The sequence below is a fragment of the Schistocerca americana genome, chromosome 1 (genome assembly GCF_021461395.2).
Source record: "Schistocerca americana isolate TAMUIC-IGC-003095 chromosome 1, iqSchAmer2.1, whole genome shotgun sequence".
Taxonomy (NCBI): Eukaryota; Metazoa; Arthropoda; class Insecta; order Orthoptera; family Acrididae; genus Schistocerca; species Schistocerca americana.
The window spans coordinates 646,846,336-646,872,468 of NC_060119.1; the positions used below are offsets into that span (position 1 = coordinate 646,846,336).

Below are 26,133 nucleotides of genomic sequence, written 5' to 3' on the forward strand. Positions count from 1 at the left end.
AATGCGCATGCCATAAATGAGTAACTTGGCGACATAAACCGCTCCGTAGATCGGTAAACGGAAGAGACTGAAGAGCTGGCCGAGGAAGAGAGACTGCAGCCTTGGCCGCTATATCGGCCGCCTCATTTCCACAGATACCAGCGTGTCCCGGGAGCCAGAGGAACGCCACTGAGACGCCCCCCAGGTGGAGCAAGCGCAGACAGTCCTGAATCCGGTGGACCAGAGGGTGCACAGGGTAAAGAGCTTGGAGACTTAGGAGAGAGCTGAGAGAATCTGAGCAGATTACGTACTGTATCCGCTGATGGCGGCGGATGTAGTGGACAGCCTGGAGAACAGCGTAAAGCTCTGCAGTATAAACCGAACACTGGTCGGGAAGCCGAAAGTGATTTGGGGTGTCGCCAACAATATAGGCACTCCCTACACCTAACGATGTTTTCGAGCCATCGGTGTAAATTAATGTGGCTTCCGTCATTGGTGCACATAGAGCAGCAAATGCCCGACGGTAAACAAGTGTAGGGGTACCATCTTTGGGAAATTGACATAGGTCTCTGAGCAAGTCGATCCGGGGACGGTGCCAAGGCGGTGCTGTACCCCAAGTTGTCAAGAAGGTTTTAGGAAAGCGGAAGGAAAGAGAATGGAGCAGTTGACGGAAGCGGACTCCCGGGGGTAGTAGGGAGGAGGAGCGGCCTGCATACCCGACATCAAAGGAGGCGTCGAAAAAAAGGTTATGGGCTGGATTAGCAGGCATGGAAGACAGATGGCTAGCATAACGACTCAGAAGGACTGCCCGCCGATTGGACAGCGGAGGTTCAGCAGTCTCAGCATAAAGGCTTTCCACAGGGCTGGTGTAAAAAGCTCCAGACACTAAACGTAATCCACGGTGGTGGATAGAGTCGAGACGCCGAAGAATAGACGGCCGAGCAGAGGAGTAGACTATGCTTCCATAATCCAATTTCGAGCGCACTAAGGCGCGATAGAGGCGGAGAAGGACCACCCGGTCCGCTCCCCAAGAGGTACCATTCAGGACACGGAGGGTGTTAAGGGAACGCAGACTGCGAGCCGAAAGATAGGAAACGTGGGAGGACCAGCACAGTTTTCTGTCAAACATAAGACCCAAGAATTTAGCGACGTCGGAAAACGGAAGGTTGACAGGACCTAGATGTAAGGAGGGCGGAAGAAACTCCTTACGTCGCCAAAAATTAACACAAACGGTCTTACTGGGTGAGAAACGGAAGGGAGCCCTCTGCTTGGAACATACCTCCGTTACAGCCGCCTTCTGAAGGGTACATAAAGCGCGGCCACCTCTCGGAACTTGATGAAACTGTAAGGACTGAAGCGGGAATAATCCACGATGCCTAGCAACAAATTACGTATTTTTTTCAACCGAAATTGGCTGAGAAAAAAAATTATTGTATTATTTTTGAACTTTCCTCCTAGCACTCGTGAAAGGTAAATTTAAAAAAAAACTTGCGTCATATGCAATGCGACCATTATGCTGCCACCAGCATGTATCTACAGCTACATCATACTCCGCAAGCCACCTAATGCTGTGTGGCGAAGGCTGCTATTCGTACCACTGACCCCTCCAACCCTGTTCTACTCACAAATAGCGCGTGGGAAGAATGATTACCGGTAAACCTTCGTATTGGCTCTGATTCCTGGAATTTTCTCCTCGTGGACATTACGCGAGGCGTATGTGGGGAAAGGTAATATGTTGTCCGGCTCTTCCGGGAAAATGCTCTCTTGAAATTTCAATAGTAAATCCCACGGTGATGCACAACGCCTCTCTTGTAACGTCTGCCAACGGAGTTTGTTGTGCATCTCCATACCGCTCTCGCGCCGACTAAACGATCTGGTGACGAAACGCTCTTCGTTCGATCTTCTCTGTCTCTTCTATCAGTCCTACCTGGTAGGTACGCAATATTTGTGAATACTGAAGAATAGCCAATCAAACGCGTTATAACCCAAATGCTTTGTTAATAAGTTACATTTCCGTACGATTCTTCCTACGATTGATTCTGGCATTTGCTTTCCCCGCTATTTATTTTATGTGGTCTTCCCACTTAAGGTCGCTCGTGATAGGTACTCCTAGACATTTTATGGTAGATACTATTTCCAGAGGTTTCTCATTAATAACGTAGCTGTACAGTAGTGGATTTCTTTTCCTTTGTATGCGCAATATGTTACATTTATTTCCGTTCAGTGTCAACTACCAGAGCCTGCGCCATTCATCAATTCTCTGGAGGTCATTCTGCAAATCGTTACTATCTTTTGGCGTTGCTTCTTTGTTATAGACAACGGCATTATCTGCATTGGTATCAAGGTAACAAGGAAAGACAGTGGGTCGTGTTAGGTCATTTTCCCCTCAGTACGGGAATGGAAGACGACAGAGAATGGATAATACTGGTAGGATGTATCCGCCGACGTGTAATGGACAGTGACCTATGGGGTGAGCATATGTTAATTCTCTACGTTAACAATGGAAGAAGGTAGAATTTATTCGCCCATACTACCTTGTTCACCAATCCTCCCCCCCCCCCCCCCCCTTTTCCTCGGGTGCCTCACAGGGCGAGGTGCGTATGTTCTGGTAGCCGCAGAGAAAGGGCAGACACCGACAAAACACAGATTTAACTGTCGCAAGCGCGTCTTAAGCCTCGGGGTAATTTAATGTATCACCGCTTACACCGGCGTAAATTTATACTAAGTGTAATGTATATATATAGATATGTTATACCACTGCAGTAGTTAACATTTCTGCCCTAAGCATGTCTCAGTTGGCATGAGTAAATCCGTGTAGAACATTGTAACTATCAAGGAACTAATCTCAATATTTACGTACTGCTGCTGTTATTTTAATTCTTTTTCGATTCCTTGAGGAACATGTCTATAACGACCACTAAAACAAATTCTAATGGCCTTTTACGAACAGTATGTACAGCTAGTCATCTTGTCTTGATATTTAGCATGATTAAGGAAAATATCCAGAAGACTAGGAAGCCATCCTTTGGAATTAATAGAGAAACTCCATAAAAGCAACAAAGTAACTGAACCACAAACGTGTTGTGCAAAGTTAATATTCGACACACTAATTTTTCAGACATTTTTCTTGTTTGTAGTGGTCTGAAACACTAATAATATTCTGTGTAATACGATAGTAAACTGAATGGTAGAAATATCAAGGCGACTAACTTTACTTCCTTTGATTGTTTACCGCCCCAGATGCGCTCTTTGATCGGCAATATATTTGCAAAATCTTTGTGTTTATTGTACCCTTTCGAAACAGTTTATATACGCCACATGAATAAATTACTGTATGCTGGGTAAGCCCTACCCCTGCAAGCATACTGACTGCGACGCAGTTTAGACGCCCGTGACTTTTTCCTATTCCAGGAAGAATTTAAATGACGACTGCTCTAAAATGCATAACACCGTATACGCAATTTACGACCGGAAGACTCATACGTTAACTCCTGAAAATGGGGATACAAAGTCATTTGGAGCAACAAATATGACTGGGACAAAAACTTTGTACGTTTACACAAATGAATCCGTGACTGTTTCGGTATGTCCAATTTATGTTGATCGAATGTGGCATCACGTTTTAACAATATTCACACCCGCACAAGGTAACTGTGCCTCTGCAGAGAGAAACATGACCCTTTGCAGTGGCAACTATAGTTAAGTCTTTGGGAAATGAATTCAGATGTTTGAGCTCGAGCAGTTGATTAACTGCAACAAGAAAAACATTAGGCGAGGAAAACAAGGTTGGATAAGTCGCGCCGCCGCTGGATCAGCGGCCTTGGCAGCGGGCTCGGAGCGAGGACGTCTGTGGTGCCCCCCGGCCGCTCATTATGTTAACCATGCGGGCTGCGGCACACGGCTCGCGCTCTTTCTGCAGCCGCCGACAGCGACACTGGGGCGCGTCTGTGCTACACTCAATGCACTTCCTACGAAACACCATTGCGAAGAGTACACTGTTGCTTAGCCAGTACAGTTATGGTATATTTTGTCCTAGTGTGTGTAGGATGAAAAGAGAAACTACCCGTGTCCCACGTAAAAATCAGTGAATAAAAGGGACTTTCATTTGATACGAGGACGGAAATTTTGAGTCATGTTCAGAAAATTTCAGTCAATTAAAATTGTTACATGATTCTATCAAACACCCAAAACTAAAAACATTTCTCTGAAAGTGTAAACAGAATATCGTAATGAATATAAGAAACTTCGTGTGGCTCCCAGCTGCTCTGACTGTCGAACCTAGAGAACGCGAGTTCTAATACCGCCAAGAACATTTACCTGATTTTAATCTGTACAGCTCTTGGTGTTTTCCTACATCCTCGTCCAAGCCCTGCCACCCACCATTTTGCTAACATAACGACACTGAACCACAAAAAAAAAATAACCTGATGTCAGAGCAGGGTAGGGGACATAGAATCGAGGGACGTTTCCCAAATAACCGTAGATTGGAGATGCACTACTGTGGTAATACAGCCATGAAACGACAGCGAGTCAGCGACAAGCATGGGGAAGGCTTTAATCAATTGAGACTTCTCAAGTCTCAGACATCTATGATGTAGATGTGCAGACTGAAGCGACGAATGAAAATTTGTAACAAGGCCGGGATTTGAACCCAGGTCTCCAGCTTACTAGGCCAGTCTGCTGAGGCGTGAATGGGAATTTGGCTTGAAGAGGGAGGCATGCTTGTATAGTCCGTGCAGTTATGCAAAGCCATTGTGTCAGGGTGGCGCAGTTAGTGCGTCTGCATAGTGTTTGGGTTTGTCCAGTAGGGTCTTACTTCGTAGAGACTGTTCTGCCAATCCCTAGCCCATCCGTCGCTGGGATGACACCACTACAATGGCGCCCCTTTTTGAAGTAAGAGCCGGTGCTGGGGCGCTGTACACCTCTTGCTCCTAAGGATCCGGCAGTTACTGAACGACTGTATTTGTTAGAGTAAAAGTTCGTTCGTAAGTTCTGTATATGAGCAAATATTAAACCATTTAGGCTTTAGATTTCGATATTGACAACACTGTACACTACAGTACGTCTTGAGAATTTTTGTGCAGTTCTGTTTCTGAAAATTAACGGCATTACTTTACTGTTAGCGAAGTTCACTTAAAACTACAGCTTTACGCAGTAAACACCACGGGAGGTTCCTGTCGAACGTAACAAACAGTGGTTGGAAATTTGAAGTTTGCTTGCTTTGATTGTTCAGCGGAAACCATTTTCTTCAGCTAATCTGGTAAGTGATATTTCCAGAAGGTGCTCTCCACAGCTCGTACATATTTGAAGTAGTCATGAAACAGTTAAGAGCTGATGATAAAACTTTCATGTAACAACCACTTCAGTCCACGGGCCTCCATCGGGTTCATAAAAACACCATTTGCAACATATTAGCCGTTATAATATCATTGGTGTTAGGTAGTGAAATCCATGAATTCGTCACTTTAGTCACAAAGTGATATAGATTACATCGTCAATCAAACTATGCGCTGTCTGGAACAGGTTAGGACTGACTATGTGATTTATATTGCCATGTGACAAAAATGAAGAATTTTTGGATTTCACAACCGGATACCAATGATTTTATAACATCTAATATTATGAAGTAAATGCTTTTATGAGCCTGATGGCCTGTAGACCGAAACTGGTTGACAAACCAGCAGAGTTTGACGGTTGTTATGACAATCAGCTGCACTGAATGATGAGGAGCAATCTGATTAGTACTTTCCACAGATCAGGTTGAAAAATGTTCAAATGTGTGTGAAATCTTATGGGACAACTGCTAAGGTCATCAGTCCCTAATCTTACACACTACTTAACCTCAACTATCCTAAGGACAAACACACACCCATGCCCGAGGGAGGAGTCGAACCTCAGCTGGGGCAAGCCGAACAGTCCATGGCTGCAACGCCCTAGACCGCTCGGGTAATCCCGCGCGGCCACAGATAATGAATACGACACTTCGTAATGATGTGGAACGTACGATTAGTACGGTGACGCGCAGATTTACTTACCATCTTACGTTGATAAAGCAGGAGCCCTCTTACGTTGATAAAGCAGGAGTAATTAAGTTTCAACAAGAATCAAAGGAAAAAAAGGGGAAGGAAGGAAGCTTAGTGTTTGAAGTGTTGTAGACAGCGAGGTCATTAGTGGCAACACAAGCTTGGCACATGATTGATGGGGAAGACATGGGCCGCGCCCTCTTCAAATAAACAGTTCCACATTTGCCTGGAGCCATTTAGGGAAATGACAGAAAACCTCAACGTGGATGGCCGGACGCGAATTTGAACCATGGTCCTCCGGAAAGTGTTCAGTATGCCACCCTGCTCGGTAATGATGTCGCTCAGAGATTAACAATAACAAAAATTTCACTACAAAAACTATTTTCTGTAAATAATCGGCAGCTCAACTCGGCAATATCTCCGTTCTTGCCGATCTGTACTAGTTAGTATTTGCACACAAATTTGACAACAGAACATGAGCAAAAGACGATATGTTCAGTCACGACAACTTAAGAACTTTAACTGGGCATTGCAAATTACAGATCTACCATGTTTTAAGTTCAGCAACCTTGCGTGTAATTGCTCATTTTTATGATGAAATCGTCGCAATATTAATTCAGTAATACTGGAAGAACAAACATTTCAAGTAATTCAACATTCACGCTACTCACCGTGGGAAATAGAGCTACAATTACATACCCATTAACAAAAAACGCACCACCAAGGAATTATAAACATGTGGGGCAAATTTGAAGATGTTGTGTATATGTACAAACAAATGACTACAGTTTTAGAAAAACTGAATGATTTGTTCAAGAGGAAGAGTTTCACAAATTGAGCAAGTCAATAACGCCTTGGTTCTCCTATGGCGCTTACGCAAGCTGTTATTGATTGATAGTATTGTTGAATAACCTCCTGAGGAATATCGTACCAAATTCTGTCCAATTGGTACGTTAGAGCGTCATAATCACGAGCTGGTCATCGGGGCTCAATCTGAAGCCGATATCATCACTGAAGACAATTCTACTCCAGTCAATAAGATTCCAGGCCGAAGACGTGTCTTGAGACGCCCCGGGCAGCTGTGGAATACCAGTCTGTCGCCCGCCATACGACCCGACAACCAGGAAGGTTGGTCTGGGGGTGCCATTTCATTTCATTTCATAGCAGGATCTCTTTGGTTATATGCGGCACACTTTCAACACAGCGGTTCGTCGACAGTATTCTACACCCCGTTTTGTTGCCCTTCATGGCAACCAATCCTGGGCTTACATTTCAGCAAGACAATGCTCATCCGCACACGGCGGGAGTTTCTACGGCTTGTCTTCGTGCCTGCCAAACCCTACCTTGGCAAGCATGGTCGCCGCATCTCTCCCCAAATGAGCATGTTTGGAGCGTTATGGGTAGGGATTTTGACGATCTAACCCGTCAGTCAGACTGATTTTGGCACAATATCCCACAAGAGGAAATCGAACACTATCAATGCCAAGCCGTATAACAGCCTGCATAAGGGTCAGAGGTGGACCAACGCTTTAAAGTCTTGCTCAATTTGTGAAGCTATTTCTCTTGAATAAATTATCCAGTTTTTCTGAAATTTTAAGCATTTGTTTGTATATCACATCTACCGGTTTCCGTCCGATTCGGATAATTCATTCGTAGTGCGTCTTTTTTCTTAGAGTGCATATAGTGTACAAACTTTCCGAAGACAGTTACGCAACTAACTCCAAATACTTGGAACAGCTTCACAGTGAAATTATTGTTGTGAAGTTCATCGTTAAATATACTTAGTTTGAACACTACAGTGGTTATCGTAAGTTTGAGACGAGGAGTAAGACAGTACAACCCTACTCTCGAAAGGCATAAATTATGTTGCGTAACAGTAGCAAACTGATGGGCTGATTATTAGAATTGTTACACCGGCTCTTCAGTAATAATTGAACTTGAAATAACTTGTGTTGTTTCGTGGTGGTATGCAGATATTCCGCGGGCGACTGTTTCAGGCATGTGGAAAAGCCACCTATCCACAAGCCAACAAGAATTTGTCAAGTGCCCGCACCCGCGAGAGACTTAATGTTCTGGAGAAATCGCCTGGTCTACGGCGATGACACAGTGTTCGCAAAATTCCATTTCGCTAGATTACCAGAAACATCTGAAAAAAAATCATGTGCATAAGGCGACGTAACTCCATCCCAAAGAATAAGAAAAGAACGTGTACTGAGAAATTTAAAAAATTGGGAAACGAGTTTCTTGTGATTTGGAAGCAGATGAAAAGAGGCTCTCTGAAATTAGAAAAACAAAATGTAGAATTTCAGTGGACACACACACACCACCACGTGTGCCTGGCCATCATTCCTGGCTCAACCTAAGACTTGGATTCACCATGAAGTTCAAATGAACGTTCTGGCCATTACACAACGAAAAAAAAAACTTTTATGCTCATTACAAAACGAAAATAAACTTTTATGCTCGTAACATATTTACTGCGACATCCTCTTCCGTTGTGAAGACCCTTATCAGGTCTATTTTATTGAGAAAATTTATATCCATCTAAGGTACACCCAATGTTTCCTTTATTGGCCACGCAAAAGCGGCAGAGGGGATGGGGGACAACATGAGTGGAGTGCTTCTACATCGAACCCCCTTCCACCCCTCGCCTGCCCTTCCCCACAAGCACTGAACCCCAACAAATCCTTAAGCTACCCTGTCGCCTGACGGCTGAAGTTCGCATTAACGCCGCAGCTGGAGCTTCGGAGCCAGGTAGATATCAGATCTGCACGCCGCTGCGGCCGCTGTCTCGTTTACCTGGTACAGTATTTACCGCTGCTCACGCTTGTTACTTTGGATTGTGGCACTTGCCCATCTTGACCCCACTACAGCGCCCAGTGCTTCAACAGCCCAGCAACACTGCCATATAACGTTCCATTCACCACATCGGACTTCGCCGTATTCGTATCCGGAATTGTCAAATGTGTTTCAACAACTCTGCTACCGTTCCATCCCGTTCTTTTTGTGATTTTATCCTGCGAATAGTTGACATGTTCACCTACAACAATACAAATGTAGTTTACAGGCCATGAAAATGTTAGTATTCCATAAATTGATTTACTGCGTTAATATCAAGCAACTGCTTATTAAATTTCTATGTTACGTCATTTTAGCGAGAATGGCGTGCACAATGAAGCCAATTAAGCATGCTACACAATGAACATGAAAATAACTAATCGAAGCTGAGCAGGGAGTATTTTTTTAAATGTTTTATTTGTTTCTTTTGTCAGGTTCCGTGAAACCATATGTGCCAAAGCTACTGGATCATGGGATGACTCAGTACATAGATTACAAAAAGCTGATTAGAAAACCTATAAACCAAAGAACTAAATTAATAAAAAACGAAAAACGAGTATACGCGTAAACAATACATTACTGAGAAAAGATCACAAATACTACGAGAAAGTGCTGTAAGTAGAAGCGTGTCTAAAGGAAACCTTTCAACTTAGCTTTCAAGACCTGAGGTTTATCACTATTTTGTCAGTTCTGCTGCATGTGTGTTGATAACGAAAGCTGCTGAATAGCGCAAACATTTCTGTACAATGCTGATAGAAGTGTTATCAAGTGCACTTCGTTTTTTAGGCTAGTGTTTCTTCCAGGATGAATCTTTTCGTCTTTCCTGAATGAGTAGATATTGTCAACAAAAAATCTGATTACGGAATATATGTACAGGAATGGCAGTTATAATTACGAGATTTTGAGCCATGAAACCTGAAACACTTACAAGATATTGCAACAAATATGAGAGTGCCACAGATATGGTAAGAGATTTCGTGATGTGATAAAATACAGTCTTTTTCGTAGCGGCCAGATCTTCTCACGAAATTTTAATCATCAACTTTCTCCAAAGGCCAAAATTGTTGACTCCCACTTGCATAGTGAGTGGGCGTCTATTTTTTCCACGTGCCATTCGTGAGTGGAACGGCCAAGAAATTGTCGAAATGGTTCTCCGCAATATGTGTGACCCATGTAATCAGGATGATGTAAGGATCTATAGACCGGTCTGCATTGTTCGGTAGACAGTATCAGAACCACGGTCGGCCTACGAAAAGGCAGTGGGTGCTCATTAGATTAGAACCTTGTCAAGTTCAAATGGTTCAAATGGCTCTGAGCACTATGGGACTTAACTTCTGAGGTCATCAGTCCCCTAGAACTTAGAACTACTTAAACCTAAGAACACCAAACATCCATGCCCGAGGCGCGATTCGAACCTGCGACCGTAGCGGTCGCGCGGTTTCAGACTGTAGCGCCTAGAGCCGCTCGGCCACTCCGGCCGGCCCTTATCATGTGTCTTGAAGTATTTCCTCTGCTACGTTCCCATCTAGTTTGAACAGCTACCCTCAGTTCACTGTCCTGAACATGTGAAGTCACACACTGGCTGTCGGGGCTGTGTTCCCAGAAGACACGAGATTATTCGGTCGAGTTTTACCAATCGCACGGCGAGGAAAAGGGGGCGGCAAGCGTGGCGAGATCCAGCGGACCCGTGCTTCCAGGAAGCCGCGTGCCGTTGCCTGCCAGTCCACGCCTCGAGCAGAGCCCTCCCGCCGACAGCTATCGCCTGCCGGCCGTCGTTCCGCTCGCACACGGCGGACGCTTTCGCTTCCGGCGGTGACTTGTCAGCTGTTTTCTGAACTGCGCGATAAGGCGGCGCCCGTAAACTCCCACCGTCTCATCGTCTCGCACCAGCTATCTCCTCTCTCTGTTCCTCCGCCAGCCGTAAACAAACTTATCTCCGTGCTTAGCCTACTTGCTGGGCTATATGACTAATGCGTTATGCGACTGACGCAACTGAAGGCTACACCTCGTGCCCAAAAACATAGGCACTCTGAACATGTCATCGACTTTACTCTGTTATAAGAAACACACAAACATTGTGAGGATATATTTTGAGAGACATTGTCCGAGACTTAATTTAAAAACAGTTCCCACCCCCCGTTTCTGACCTAGTTTTTCGGGAGGTTTCCCTTCATTGTAAGGCAAATGCTAGAACTGGAAACCGCCTTCCAAACTTTCTCAATTGGAAGTCCCTCTCCCGAACTGTTATCTCGCTAGGTAGCTAGCTGAAAAGCCCCTGACACTACAAGACTCATTACGCGAACAGCGCTCTCTACCTAAAGTTTAAAACCCTCTGACGTACTAAGCATCACACCAGGTTATTGAACTGTCGAGTTAGATTTTCAGTTATTTATCAGTATCCGTGTTTGTTTTTGATTCCACGAATGTCCACTAGGCTCATCTGTTTTACGTACTAGGAAAATACAAGTCACTTTAATCCCAGCACCCATATGCACAAATACAACATTTTTCGTATAGTTAACTTTACTCCTTGTTTATGTTCCACATTTATATTTGTTCTCATGGCAGTGGTATACGGAAGACAAAACGGTACGCAAGCATTTCCTTGCTTGCCTGTCCAACAGTTTCGTCATGCTTAGCCATACTGAAAACATTCTTTGATGCCATATAAGCAAATCCAAATCAAGGTAATGAGTTTGGAAAAACTGATCTTATAATTTTAGATCACTTCTAGTAGTGGCAGGTAACTAAAAAATTATCTTTTTGTACGCTGCAGGTTGGAAGCAGATTATGAATGTTGGTGTCAGTTTAGTCCGTGTAACCTATAAAACAAACAGTTTGCTAGTTGAAAATCTGTTCTTAAATGCTAGTGTTCGCTTCCGTTGACGCTAATCACGTTAAAAGCAATGTTTTGACAAGTTAATCGTATTCTTCATTATGTGACACTCTTTATTTACCCACAGCGTTCACTTCGATGACAATCTAAAATTACGGCAAAAAGATTTTTCCGTTTTTAACACGTGCTATTCTCAAAACGGTGTGTGTGTGTGGGGGGGGGGGGGGGAGGAGGAGATTAAAGTTAAGAAGTATCTCGGGACTCTATGGTCGTTGGAGAGGCTCTATTTAACAAAAACTTGAGACTTTTAACACAATATTTTAGGTTCGCCTTTACTGTGACCGTTATGAATGTCAACTGAAAATACGAATTACTGTAACAAGTAACATTTATAATCCTTAATGTAGCCGTGACTCGGAGGATTATACCTTTGCGACCACGTTGATTTATTTCAAATCTGTGGTCAGTGCCATAGGTTGCTTACATAAAATCCTACATTCAAATTTATTATTCAAATACAGTACTCTGTGCTACAGAGGGGCTTGTTAAGGAAACAACCCTATATTTGGAAACACTTCTGCTCTCTGCCACACATTTTATTTCAATGAGCAAATTATCAGAGACTATAGCTGAGCACCTCTCATGATTCTGTAGATCGTTACGTTCCAAATTTCGGCTCCAGTATTGCCCCGAAGCGAATTAGGATTGGGTTGTTTTGGGGAAGGAGACCAGACAGCGAGGTCATCGGTCGCATCGTATTAGGGAAGGATGGGGAAGGGAGTCGGCCGTGCCCTTTCAGAGGAACCATCCTGGCAGTGCCTGGAGCGATTTAGGGAAATCACGGAAAACCTAAATCAGGATGGCCCGACGCGGGTCTGAACCGTCGTCCTCCCGAATGTGAGTCCAGTGTCTAACCACTGCTCCACCTCGCTCGGTAGCGAATTAGGGAAACTACCGATACCAATCTAGACTGAGAAGGAATTTACCCCCAAACTTTATGGAAGGCGATTAAAACCTGAGATCTTTTACAGATGTTATATCGAAAATGTCTCCTTCGAGCCTTTTTTTAATACTAATGGTAGTGACAAGTCGTGCATCTAACAATACCTAAGTGCAATTCCGTCCGTATTTTGCATGTTATATACCTTGGTGGACGTTATTCCATGTTTCCATTGCAAGTGGTTTCATTACTCTGGATATGTATCGGAGTCATAGAGTGAGTACTGAAGCATCATCGTCCAGAAGCTCCGGAAACAAAATCGAAACAGAAGATTTGTCGAATCCAGGATAAACAAAAACCTTACAAGAGTAATCAGTTATTTGTGGTAATGTATGAACATTAATTATAATGCCTCTACCTTTATGTAATTCGTACCATAAATCCAGAATGAATTCTCCGGGAGTACCACATAAAGCAATAAGTTAAATGCGTTCATTCCCTCCTACTCGTACAGCACTTATTCGACTCACTTTAGTCTCCTGCGCTTCTGTTTAGTTCTAGACGGTGTGGGTCAATGAACACATCTAGTATGTTTCGTACACGTTTAATACAGTATAACACTTCCATTTTATGAGCGCTGTTTTGCTGAATGCCATTTGCTAGAACCAGCACGAACTTGCTCAAGGGGCGTCCATGTTATAGTTCTGGGTGCAGATTTTAATTTACCACATATAGACTGCGAGACTCAAGCGTTTATAACGGGTGGCAGGGACAAAGAATCCAGTGAAACTTTTTTACTGCATCGATGATTTCAGCCATAAATAGAAATAGTAAAAAAGGTAGGAAGATTTCTCTGTTTAGCAAAAGTGACAAAAAGCAGATTTCAGACTACTTGAAGGCTCAAAACAAAAGTTTTGTCTCAAGTACAGATAGTGTTGAGGATCAGTGGACAAAATTCAAAACCATCGTACAATATCCATTTGATGAGTATGTGCCAAGCAAGATCGTAAGAGATGGAAAAGAGCCACCGTGGTACAACAACTGAGTTAGAAAACTGCTACGGAAGCAAAGGGAACGTCACAGCAAACAAACATAGCCAAAGCCTTGTACACAAACAAAAATTACACGAAGCGAAATGTGTGAGGAGGGCTATGCGAGAGGCGTTCAATGAATTCGAAAGTAAAGTTCTATTTACTGACTTGGCAGAAAATCCTAAGAAAATTTGGTCTTATGTCAAAGCGGTAGGTGGATCAAAACAAAATATCTAGACACTCTGTGACCGAAATGGTACTGAAACAGAGGATGACAGACTAAAGGTCGAAATACTAAATGTCTTTTTCAAAAGGTGTTTCACAGAGGAAGACTGCACTGTAGTTCCTTCTCTAGATTGTCACACAGTTGACAAAATGGTATATATCGAAATAGACGACAGAGGGATAGAGAAACAATTAAAATCGCTCAAAAGAGGAAAGGCCGCTGGACCTGATGGGATACCAGTTCGATTTTACACAGAGTACGCGAAGGAACTTGCCCCCTTCTGGCAGCGGTGTACCGTAGGTCTCCAGAAGAGCGTAGCGTTCCAAAGGATTGGAAAAGGGCACAGGTCATCCCCGTTTTCAAGAAGAGACGTCGAACAGATGTGCAGAACTATAGACCTATATTTCTAACTTCGATCAGTTGTAGAATTTTGGAACACGTATTATCTTCGAGTATAATTACTTTTCTGGAGGCTAGAAATCTACACTGTAGGAATTAGCATGGGTTTCGAAAAAGACGATCGTGTGAAACCCAGCTCGCGCTATTCGTCCACGGGACTCTGAGGGCCATACGCACGGGTTCCCAGGTAGATGCCATGTTCCTTGACTTCCGCAAGGCGTTTGATACAGTTCACCCACTGCTTGAATACTGCTCACCGGTGTGGGATCCGTACCGGATAGGGTTGATAGAAGAGATAGAGAAGATCCAAAGGAGAGCAGCGCACTTCGTTTCAGGATCATTTAGTAATCGCGGAAGCGTTACGGAGATTATAAACTCCAGTGGAAGACTGCAAGAGACGCTCAGTAGCTCGGTACGGGCTTTTCTTGAAGTTCCGAGAACATACCTTCACCGAGGAGTCAAGCAGTATGTATATTGCTCCCTCCTACGTATATCTCGCGAAGAGACCATGAGGATAAAGTCAGAGAGATTAGAGCCCACACAGAGGTATACCGACTATCTTTCTTTCCACGAACAATACCAGACTGGAATAGAAGGGAGAACCGATAGAGGTACTTAAAGTACCCTCCGCCACACACCGTCAGGTGGCTTGCGATGTATGGATATAGATGTAGAATCGTGTCTGTAGTACTGCATACTTCAGATACTCTAAGAGTTGTCAAGTGAAGATAATTCACAGCAGCGACCTAAATGAAAGTGACGAAACTTTTCCTGCACACTAATTAGTCATTCAAAGTATAATCCAATACCAGTTATTTTTCTGGATGAAGAAACAAGCATTACAGCACCCCAAGCAATCCAGAAATGAAGACGAATACTGTCAAGTACAGGAAATGAGAACTGTGTAGAGGTAATGACCGAAACATCAGAACGCCTACTATGACTGAGGACATTTATCTTTCTTTGCCGAGAGCGACGGTGGGAGGCCTCGCGTTGGCCATAAGCTGCCTTATCATTCACTGTTCCAAAAACAGACAAAACGGTAAAAGTGCACTTACTATTGCACGGCTTTTCCGTTGCTTGATGCCCTTTGTAACGGGTCGCGCGGTGAATGAAGGTGAACTCTACGCATTCGGTGTCTGATGTGGGTTGCAGTCACATTACTCGTTCGTAATTTCCAATAATTAGTAAGTCAGCTGTTATTTTGTTTCACTCGCAACAATTTAAGCTGAGCTATTAGGTTCCAAACCAAACACTACCTCAGAAAGTGTGACATATTCGCAAAAAAGCCAAATATTTGTACCAGCAGAGATCATCAATTTCATTGCTGGAAGTGACTGTTAGTCCCAACCCTACCACAACCTCGGAATATCTTGAGATAATCGGAAAAAACAGCGAAGCAGTTGTGACAATCAAGAAAATACGATGTTCACTGGCTGCCGTATACTATCATCTGATAGGCTACGAATGGCGATAACGAATTACCAACAGCAGCAGGCCACTGAAGAGGCGCGGCACATCTTGTTGGCTCAAAAGAGCTGCCAGAACGCAGCATAGATAAATGAAACAGTAACAGCTGCTACACTCTTATTGTACACATTGTTTGCTTACTAAGGTTAACAGTGAGCGTATAGAAACCATTAGTGTCAGGAAATTTGAGTTCTGTCACTTGACAAGTAGTTTTCAGAGATCATGGTGAAGGTTTACAAATAGGAAAGTGTTCGTATGCAGAGTTCTACATGCAGATAACTCTAGTTTTAAGAATGAAAAATTTTTATTATAAATGGAAACCTATCAGTACTGAATACATTCTACAGCATTAATTGTCTTAGTTAACCAGTTTTAAGGTAACCATCATCATACTTAGGAAGTGTCGTCAAAGAAGTTAATAAACACCAAAAGAAGGTTGCACGTCTAGAATGAAGCACAAACACACAAACGCAATCTTTTGCACTGCTGCTGCAATGCAATTAAGAAGGTAAAAAGTTTAACAGTAAATAAATGTAAATAGTGCAAAGCAGGGAGAAGCATTAACGTCAAACTCGAAAAATAATGCCTATATAACAGTTTAAATGAACAATCCCGATACGCTAAAATTAGTGCTTTCCAAGAGTACTAAAGAATGACTAAGAGGAGTTAAGTATGGAAAGTGATACATAAAAGATGTAACTGACAATGTAGCAACATAATAGATCACGTACACAAGCAATGACAATATATTAGATACAAGAAAATGAAGAATAGAAAGGAACAGAGTATAGCAAGCATTTGGAAAACGAGTAACATTTTTTCCAGTGTTATTTACAAACACGAACTTCTTTGACGACGCTATCAAAGTCTGATGATCGTCTTGTAAGCCGAAAACCAGGTTAACTAAATAAATTAATCCTGTAGAACATCCACAATATTGTTTTTTCTTTATAATTATGCTCTACCAAGAAGCGACGGAAGAATCAGTTAACATGGAAATGGTTAAAGATCGACGTTCTCTTTAATGCGATTATAGTCCAATTCACATGAACACACTTAAGAATACGATACATCCCGTCAGTTTTGATCGGTGAAGCAACGTATTAGTAAGGCGACTACGTCGTCATACAATCTCACGTTTGCTATGAAAGAATAGGCAGGAACCCCGAGGGCATATGAGAGCTTTAGACGGGAACGTTCTTGTTATTAATGCCTTCAAACAACAAAAAATTTAAAAATCTGACCACAGTAATAAAACAGGGGCTTCCAACTGGACGTAAGTAAGTACGGAATGTACTATATATAGATTGTCATGTCACATTCGTTGGCTTCGCCAAATATTTCTCCTTCTGTCTGAATCCACACTGGCGAATGCTTCACAGATCTGTCACCACAACAAAAAGGGCGCTGCTGGTGACGTCACTGGCCAAAGGAGAACGGAAGAAAAACAATCTCCAGTACACCCGACGTACACATCAAACTTAGCAAGTAGGACAATATTTGCCCTGTATTAACTTTAAGGTCAGTAATCAACATTCCGGTAATCTATAAATTTGTCAAATAGGCCTAATGGACGCAATTTTCATCGTAAACAGAAGCAGTAAATGACAGTTTACTACGGTAATGAGTTACGACCCGAAACGGTCGCATTTTAGTGCCCAAACCAGTTGGACCAAATTAGTAGGAGTTCGGTGTTCACATACAGTTGCGTTGTTTAATTGTGATAGAACAAACGAGGTCACAAGCGACTAATTTTAAACTCACCCCCATCAAAAACTGACAAATCGTAGAACTGTAGCAAGCCGGCCGTACCACCTACTGCTTCCGGGAAAGGACACAAAAATCAGCGACACTTCAACACATACGGAAGCCGACGCCGAGGAACACATTTGCCGACGGACTTCCTACAGCGATATTTCGCCACCATGCTCACTCCAGGCTGCAGCTGACGCGCAGCCTTGGGAACTTAATTGCAGCAGTCTGTTTCAAGCGAACCTCAAGTTCGTCGCCGGAAGCCAACACAGCGTGAATCCTGTTCCCTGGGATCCCAAACTATTTTGCGGCGGTTCTTTCAACTAATATGACTTTACACATTACATGTCGCCGAACTACTAACCTTCTGCACATAGGCAGAATTTGTTTCAGCAGACAAGTTTTAATGCGTTGATAGTCAGTAACGCAAAAAGTGAAGTAAAACCTTCGTACAAGACGGCAATGATTCTGGATGAAGAAATAGATTAATTCCTAGAAATATTTAAAAACGGAACAAGGTGTTCGTTAAAGACTAATAAGCAAAATGGAATTAATTACGTAATTAGTACATTATTTTTATCTGGGGGAGGTATTTACCACAATTTACAACTGGTGCGATATATTTTAACAGCATTCTATTGAACCTGAAGAGAACAGTGACATGAAGCTTGAGTAATGAAACTTAAGCTAAAATAAAAAGCTAACTTACAAATCCGGAGGGCTAGTTGCTGGAATTTTATCTCCACTTCAATGTAAACACCACGTAAGAGGGGCGGAAATCTCACAAGTGTCAGGCTCCTGTCACGTGTGGCAAACCTCCTGCATATTTGTGGAAAAAGTTCCACTATAAACAATGACGAGCGCTATGTTACAGTACACTCTGCATCTTCTAGTATACAGTCGTCAAAATATACTATTCCGTTAAAAATAAATTATTGTTGATAATAATATTTAGTCCCTTGGTGTCCGAAAAACTTTATTACGTATCTTGAATGTTTTTTGAAATATGATGAATTACATTTTAACCTTTTCTAATTGCACTTTGTTGAGCATTAGAAGTTTGTTTCGAGCTTTGCTTATTGGCAAGTGACACTTTCATACATGCGCGAAATTGGAAAAAACGTGTGTGTGTGTGTGTGTGTGTGTGTGTGTGTGTGTGTGTGTGTACACCTGTTCAGAGGTCGTGTACGTTGACGACCAGTTCTATGTTACTTAGCAAAGAAAATGCTCTGTGTTTTTTGCTGCGACAATGTGCAGTTTTTTTTCTTTTTCGCAGTTTCAACTTCAACAATAGGGCATTTGTTCCTCGTTACTTTAAACAAAAATTGTATAAATAACAATGCGTTTTTTCCTCCTTGCAGACAGTTTTCACAGAAAAAACGTTAGTCGTATTTATGCATTACTGGCTTATGATTAGATTACTACAATGGAATCTGAATTTGCAATAACAATAAACAAGGCTCCATCTAACATATAGGAGGGAGGAAACGGACACAGTGGGGCAGAAAGTAGATTTGGACGTATATGTAAATCCGGTAAAAGTTACGTATTGGACCCCCCGCTTTGCATTTTTCAATGTGGCGCGGACGTAAACATTAGGCTTCGCTGTATGTCACTATGTTGGCACAACCAGATTTTCTACTTTCACATTCGTAGGCTTCGACAACTCACAACGAAATTATCACCTTCCAACCCATCATATACCTCGGGCTATGTCACGGATCAGACTCACCACAACCAAGATTGTGGGGGGGCAAATATCACGTTCTTGCCAGACACACTGTACAAGGTACTTATTCTAATCATACTTGTTAGGGATGCGATGCGCAGTAGTTTCACGGAGTGTTTGGATGATTCAGTAGGCTTTGCATCTTCTACGATTCGTTTTTGCACAGGGCATTAAATATTCTTTCAGTACCAACCACCTTCAGCACACAGTAGCATTTGCCTCACGTGAACACTGCAAGTGGACAAAAATTTCTGCCAGTCCGCAAGGAACAAGGAGGTAGCCGGCCTCACCTGCAGAGTGGTCATCTCCCACGGCTGCTCGAAGTGCGGGCCGCCGTTGGAGAGCCCCGTGTCCGCCATGCTCCAGTTGCCGCTTACTGCTCACACCGGCCGTGGCACTCGGGAACTACTGCCGCCGCTACCACAACGCCGCTCCGGGCCAGTCGCCGCCGGTCACGTGCCTCGCGCTCGCAACAATCTCCGGCGGTAGAGGGACGCGGGAAGCGCGCCACGGGCCCCGGCTTTGTGGTCTGCCGCGCTTGAAGCGGACTCACGGAAGTGTGCGTGCAGCGCGCCCAGCTACTCTGCTCTGACTCCCATTTCCGTAAAGGGCCTACACACGCACGAACCGACCGACTGACGATCTGATGTGTGTAGGCGTTTTGACCGACCGACGAACTTTCGTTGTGAAGTGTGTAGTGCTGTCATGCCAACCACCCGTCTAAAATCCGTGTTTTGTCACTGCATTATCGACTGTCATTTTTATTTACAGTTCAATGTCGCTATTTGAGTTTGCTTATTGTCATTTTGTCATTTGAAGATGGTGAGTGGGGCTGTGGACGCTAGAAAACAGAGTGCCAAGTGGAGAAATCGGAACATTCCCGACATATTCTTTCATTTGGACTTCAATAGTGGGGTGACAGCAACGGAGGCAGCCATAAACATTTGCCCCGTATATGGGGATAATGCCACTGGACAGAGCACTGCAAGAAAATTGTTTTCTTGTTTTAAGGAGGACCGATTTGACATTTGTGACTCTCCACGTTCAGGAAGACTTTCGAGAGTTGATGAAGACCGTTTAAACGCATTAATCCACGTAAGTGTAACAGAAAACTGGCAGATGTGATGAACAGTGATCATTCCACCAACGTGCGACATTTGCGTGCAGTGGGGGAGGGGGTTAAAAAATCGGCTGTATGCGTATAGCATGGTCTAAGCCAAAATTACAAGTGGCCATGTATGCATCTCTGCTGCTCTCGGATGAAAATGCGCAGAGCAATGTCTCCAGGCGCTGTTTGGAGACATCCTCGTCTCAGCACTACGGCTACTGGTGAACGACTGCGTCTATCAGAAATCCTCCTGATGGCTTCCCATACTTCCATAGAACAAGTGGAATGGTTGATGGAGTCCAGGAACGCTTGCCATGACCTTTCCTTGCTCTCCTTAATTACACGTCGGGCATTTGCTCTCGCGACTCGAAGGGCTATGAGGTTTTCTGCGGTAGGGTAGCTTTTAAATCGTCAAAGAGCCCACACCAGCTCCACATGGCTGAACGGCACTCTTCCGTCCACCAAGACACAGGTCACCTCCAAAGATGACACGAGGACTTTGGGATGGATAAGTCAACGGCTTATTGATCACTTGTGTGTTAGGTCCACGCATTCCTGGAGTGTGTTGCAATGTTCAAACACAGCTAGCTGCCTGAACAGCGCCGTTTTCAGCAAGAGAATGGTACCCCTCGGGTCAGTGTTTTGTTACCCTCTTTGTCTCAGCCATCAACAGTATCACGTGTACGGTAAGGAGTCCAGCACAGTGCTCCTTATTCGTCGACGATTTTCATGTTTTCTGTTCCTCCTCCTTGCTTCAGCGAGCCTCAGTTGCAACGTACAGCGCGGAGGCTAGAGGAGTGGGCTGAGAAGGTGGGTTTTCAGTTTTCTGCAGACAAGTGTGTGTGTGTTCATTTTAATCGTTCTCGCAGTATTTTTAATTTACCTACCTTGCCTTGAGGGACACCATCCTAAATTTTAGTGATTCAGTACGGTTTCTGGGCCTCATTTTTGACTTCAGATTGTCATGGTTGCCACACCTGAGAGAAAGTCAAAACACTGAAGGCGCTGAATATCTTAGTGTCTTAGCTACAAGTCTCGAGAGCGGTCAGGCGACGTCTACTCCAGTTTTAAAGGGCTTCCGTGCGTTCAAGGCCGGACTACGGATGCATGGTGTATAGATCAGCGAGGACTTCCTATTTTAAAATCGTTGATGCTGTCCACCACGAGGGGCTCCGGCTGGTCAAAGGTGATTACAGGACCAGTCCCATACACAGTATCTGTGCTGAAGTCGGGAAACCGTCACTCATCCTCTGGCGGCAGCTGCTCGTGGTGCATCAGGCGCGTAGTTTCCTGCAGCTCCGACTTCACCCGCAAACCATACTGTTGCTGATCAGCCTCTGGAATGTCTTTTTCCCAACCGTCATTGAACCACGATGCCGTCTGGCATCCGCGTGCAATGTGTGCCGGAGTCCCTCGGTGTGGAGCCAGTACGGCCCCAAATCGAGGGTTTTAACCTCCTGCCGCCCTGGTTACTGGAGAGGCCCAGAATGGTTTTAGATCTGGTGCAGTACAAGAGAGATTACACTCTTGCTTCCGTTTTTAAAGTGATATCTTCTGACATTTTATCTGAGCACCATAACTATGTAGCTGTTTTTTACGGATGGGTCGAAACAGGGGAATCTGTTGGTTGCCCCGTTGTTTTCCCGGATCGTGTCCTCAAGGTCCAACTGCCTCAAGCGTTTACTGTCTTTGATGCATAATTGGCTGCGATCTTGCGGGCACTGGAGCAGATGAGACGTTCTTCCAGTGCTACATTTCTTTTCCGTTCCGATTCTCTAAGTGACTTCGCACGTTGAAACTTTTGTACACAGCAGATGAAGTAGTACAGACCATCCATGATGCTCTCTCCAATTACAACGACTGGGGAAGAAGGTGGCTTTCTGTCGGGTACCAGGGCACGTCGACATTGCTGGGAATGAAAGGGCGGATCTAGCAGCGAAGGAGGGATGTCTCTATCCGCAGGTATTTCAGTGTGCCATCCTTCTATATGCTATTACCTCGCTGTTGGGCTCAAGAGTCTTGCGTCAATGGGAGGATGAGTGGCTGGAAGTGACTGACAATAAGCTCTGTTTAGTAAAGCCCACAACGCGGGTGTGGTGTATCTCCTTCCAGTCACGCAGACGGGACGAGGTTCTCCTCACTCGTCTTCGTATAGGCCACAGCCCTGTGACGCATGGGCCCTCCAATGTGTGGTGCTTGTGACGTACTGATCACTGTGCGCCACGGTTTATTGGACTATGTTCTATTTTCCGACCAGCGGGCCGCGGCTGGTTTACCTACGGATCTGCAAATATCTTTTACCGCAGCGTTGGCAGGCTGTTGTAAATAGCGAAGGAATATATGACTACAATTTGTGTTATGTTTATGTGTTGTGTTTATTAACGTTATGGAAAAACGGTACGAAATTATGCACCAACCCAATAATATACATGACACGGCGCGAGGCGGACGAGACTCTAAGGATAGAGTTTCCAGAGAAATTTAAAGACTCAGTTGTTTGTGGGATACGTTGTGCGAGGAGTACAACAACATAGATGCAAGAAATGAAGCACTGTTCTATTTTTTTAACGAAATGTTAATGGTTTCGTGTATCACGAAACCATAGAAAGAAACTAAGGTGCTCCGACCTTACCGATTTCTGTTTTTAGGTTTCCAGTACTTATCGGGAAAGAAATCTAAAAACTGAAACATCGACTTTTAATGAATGTTAATTCACAAAGTTTACTTGCTTAATTGTTCAAAAAGTCCAGTCTGTATCGAAACCCTCTGCTATGAAGAGCAAAGGGCGGGATTTTTTTTACAGTTCCGACAGTTACTAAGTGCTTCATTTCTTATACATGTTGCTAAATGCTTCATTTCTTATGTATCTGCTGTATTTATTAGATGATGTGCGCCACCACCGTGTGTAATGAGTTTGTTAAACTTAAAGGTTCTCTTTTATCGTAATTACATAAATAATTTCGTTGGTTTTTTTTATTTAATTTACTTTACCACGATGTATTTCCTCAGTCAACTTTAAATCACTTTGCAGGCTTCAGGAAGTAGTTTAGTTAATAATTGTGGATACAACAACACTGTGTTTGAGTTTCACTTAACTTCTGCCAGTGGCTAGAAATCGTAATGTAGATAACAGCCTCTCCTCGTAGCTTACGGCCTCTCTCATGACTATTCTTTCTCGTTAAGAATGGTCTGACGTTGTTCAGCACCTACTCAGTGCGTGATTCATCCATTCTTAAATAATTACGAAAATCATGGCTCTCAGCTACTTAACCCCGCATTGCTACTGGTGGGTCTCCCAGACACTGACTTGTGTGAGCGATTCGTTTTCGTTAGGTTCACAACACTGCACACGAGCAGCTTTCCTTGTAGCTTCCTACCTTGCGCAGCTGTGCCATTTGCTCGTCAAGTGACGGCGGAAGTCCACTGTCTAGGAGTGCTCGTAGCGTGTTTGGGTCTGCCAGACCGACCATAGCAAGTAGGTCAGTACTTGTTGGGGCTGTAGGACCCAGAGTAGCAATGATGGTATCGTTGGTCCCAACACAAATACGTTTGTAGCACACATTCAAATTGCTGAATCAGCCTATTTCTTTCAGACGAGGGCTATAATGGAGAAACAGAAGAGCTGAGTAACGATGCACTGCGAAATGAAATCGTTAGTGACGAATCAGGTGACGGAAATGGAGACTTAGACGTCGAACTATATAGTGAATACGATACGGAAAGCGACGAAAGTGGGGATGACAGTGATAGATATCAGAACAATAAGAAATATTTGGTTGGTAAGAACAAGCGTACTAAATGGGTGAAAGACATGCCTACTCCTCGTATCAGAACGAGATCACTTAATACTGTGTCACATATTCCTGGTGTGAGGGGAATGGCAAAGAATAAAAGGACAGGTGTAGAAATTTGGTGGCTGTTTTTCACGGATGAAATAAAGGATGAAGTAGTCATACATACTAACCAATACATCGAATCCGCTAAGTCGAGATACTCTTCGTCTCAGACCTTCATTCATGAGACAGATAAAGGTGAAATTGAAGCATTTCTTGGTCTGTTGTATTTGGGTGGAATCTACAAGGTTGGTAGGGTTAATTTAGAAGAACTATGAGACAGAGATGGAACAGGATTGGAATTATCCTACTCTACAATGACCCTACAGAGATTCAGGTTTCTGGCACAGTGTCTGAGATTTGACGATAAGTCAACGAGGTTCCGACAGGCGAAACGAGGATAAATTGGCTCCTATACGAAATATATTTGATTGTTCACCAAAAACTGCATAGCACACTATTCTCTTGGAGAATATGTCACTGTAGATGAAATGCTTGTCAGATTTCGAGGAAGATGTAGTTTTCGAATGCACATTCCCCCCAAACCTGGAAAATATAGAATAAAAGTGTTCAATCTAGCCGATGCAAGAACGGCGTACACGTCAAATTTGTAAGTTTATTTAGGTGAGCAGCCAGATGGACCGTATAAGTTGAGTAATCGTGCAGCTGATGTCGTCAAATGGTTGTGTAATCATATTTCCAAAACATCAGGGAACATAACGATGGATAACTGGTTTAAAATCTATGAACTGGCCCTGTCACTTCTGAAAGACCATAAATTAACACTTTTGGGAACAGTAAGGAAGAACAAGACGGAAATTCCTCAGAATTATTGAACACAAGAGTTAGAGACGCTTTTAAAAGTATCTTAGGCTTTCAGAAGACGTCCACATTAGTGAGCTATGTACCAAAGAAAAACAGGTGCCTACTTCTAATGAGTAATATGCACCATGACAACAAAATAGATGCAACAACTGGGGAAGAAATGAAACCGGAGATGATATCTCTGTATAATGGTACTAAGGGAGAGATTTAGTAGATAAGATGTGTGCCACCTGTGATGTAGCAAGAACAACTAGAAGGTGGCCATTGGCCTTATATTCGTTTGCTTGCTGAATGTAGCAGGCATAAATAGTCCCCTCATCTTCAGAGCTAACAACCAGGGGGAGACCAATAGGAGAGACATTCTGAAATCGCTTGGGATGGCTCTTGTCAAAGGCCAATTACTACCCAGGACTGGCAGTAAGCATATCAACCGACCTCTCTAAAGATCTGCCAACAGACTGGCGGGGGTCGAACAGCAAGACGATGGGAGTGTCAACCAGAGTACGGTGCCTAAGAGAGGACGGTGCTGTGGGTGTGAAGATAGTAACTGCAATATATTTTTTACAGTTGTTCAACGTTTGTGTATCTCAAAAAACACTCGAGTTTAATTTGTAAAGACTGCATGTAGTGGCCTGGTGTGGTAAAACGACGTGTAGAAACAGTACGTTCAAAAGACATTGTGGAGACTCTCCGTTTACTTACAAAGTTTTCGTACATATTTTCTACTCATCTGTTTATACCTGAGTTTGGTTCAAATGGCTCTGAGCACTATGGGACTTAACATCTATGGTCATCAGTCCCCTAGAACTTAGAACTACTTAAACCTAACTAACCTAAGGACATCACACAACACCCAGTCATCACGAGGCAGAGAAAATCCCTGACCCCGCCGGGAATCGAACCCGGGAACCCGGGCGCGGGAAGCGAGAACGCTACCGCCTGAGTTTGGTTTTCGTAGCTCTTATTGTTCTACTTTGTGTGCTATGACACACGACAGTCACATTGTGTAACCATTTTTCTTCTGAACGGTATGTAATTGTTAGAATCACTGTCTAATTTGATTACGTAGTAATCAAGGACAACAGTTTTCTCAAACTCAAAGCAAAACGTGTTTGTTTACTTCATCTAGACAACATACGTTAAT

At 43.6% G+C, this 26,133-nt stretch overlaps 1 protein-coding gene across 3 annotated transcripts in view; it reads right to left on the reverse strand.

Annotated features, from left to right (window-relative positions):
* LOC124607819 (calpain-A) overlaps positions 1–26,133 on the reverse strand; it is a 602,483-nt gene that overhangs the window by 344,253 nt on the left and 232,097 nt on the right. The window contains exon 1 of one of the 3 annotated variants that reach the window (XM_047139939.1): positions 19,514–19,631. The exons of the other annotated variants lie outside the window; for them this stretch is intronic. Within the exon in view, the coding sequence (XP_046995895.1) occupies positions 19,514–19,582 (69 nt within the window). The 5' untranslated portion in view covers positions 19,583–19,631. Of the gene's footprint in view, positions 1–19,513; positions 19,632–26,133 lie in introns of those variants that run through there. 3 annotated transcript variants of the gene reach the window in all.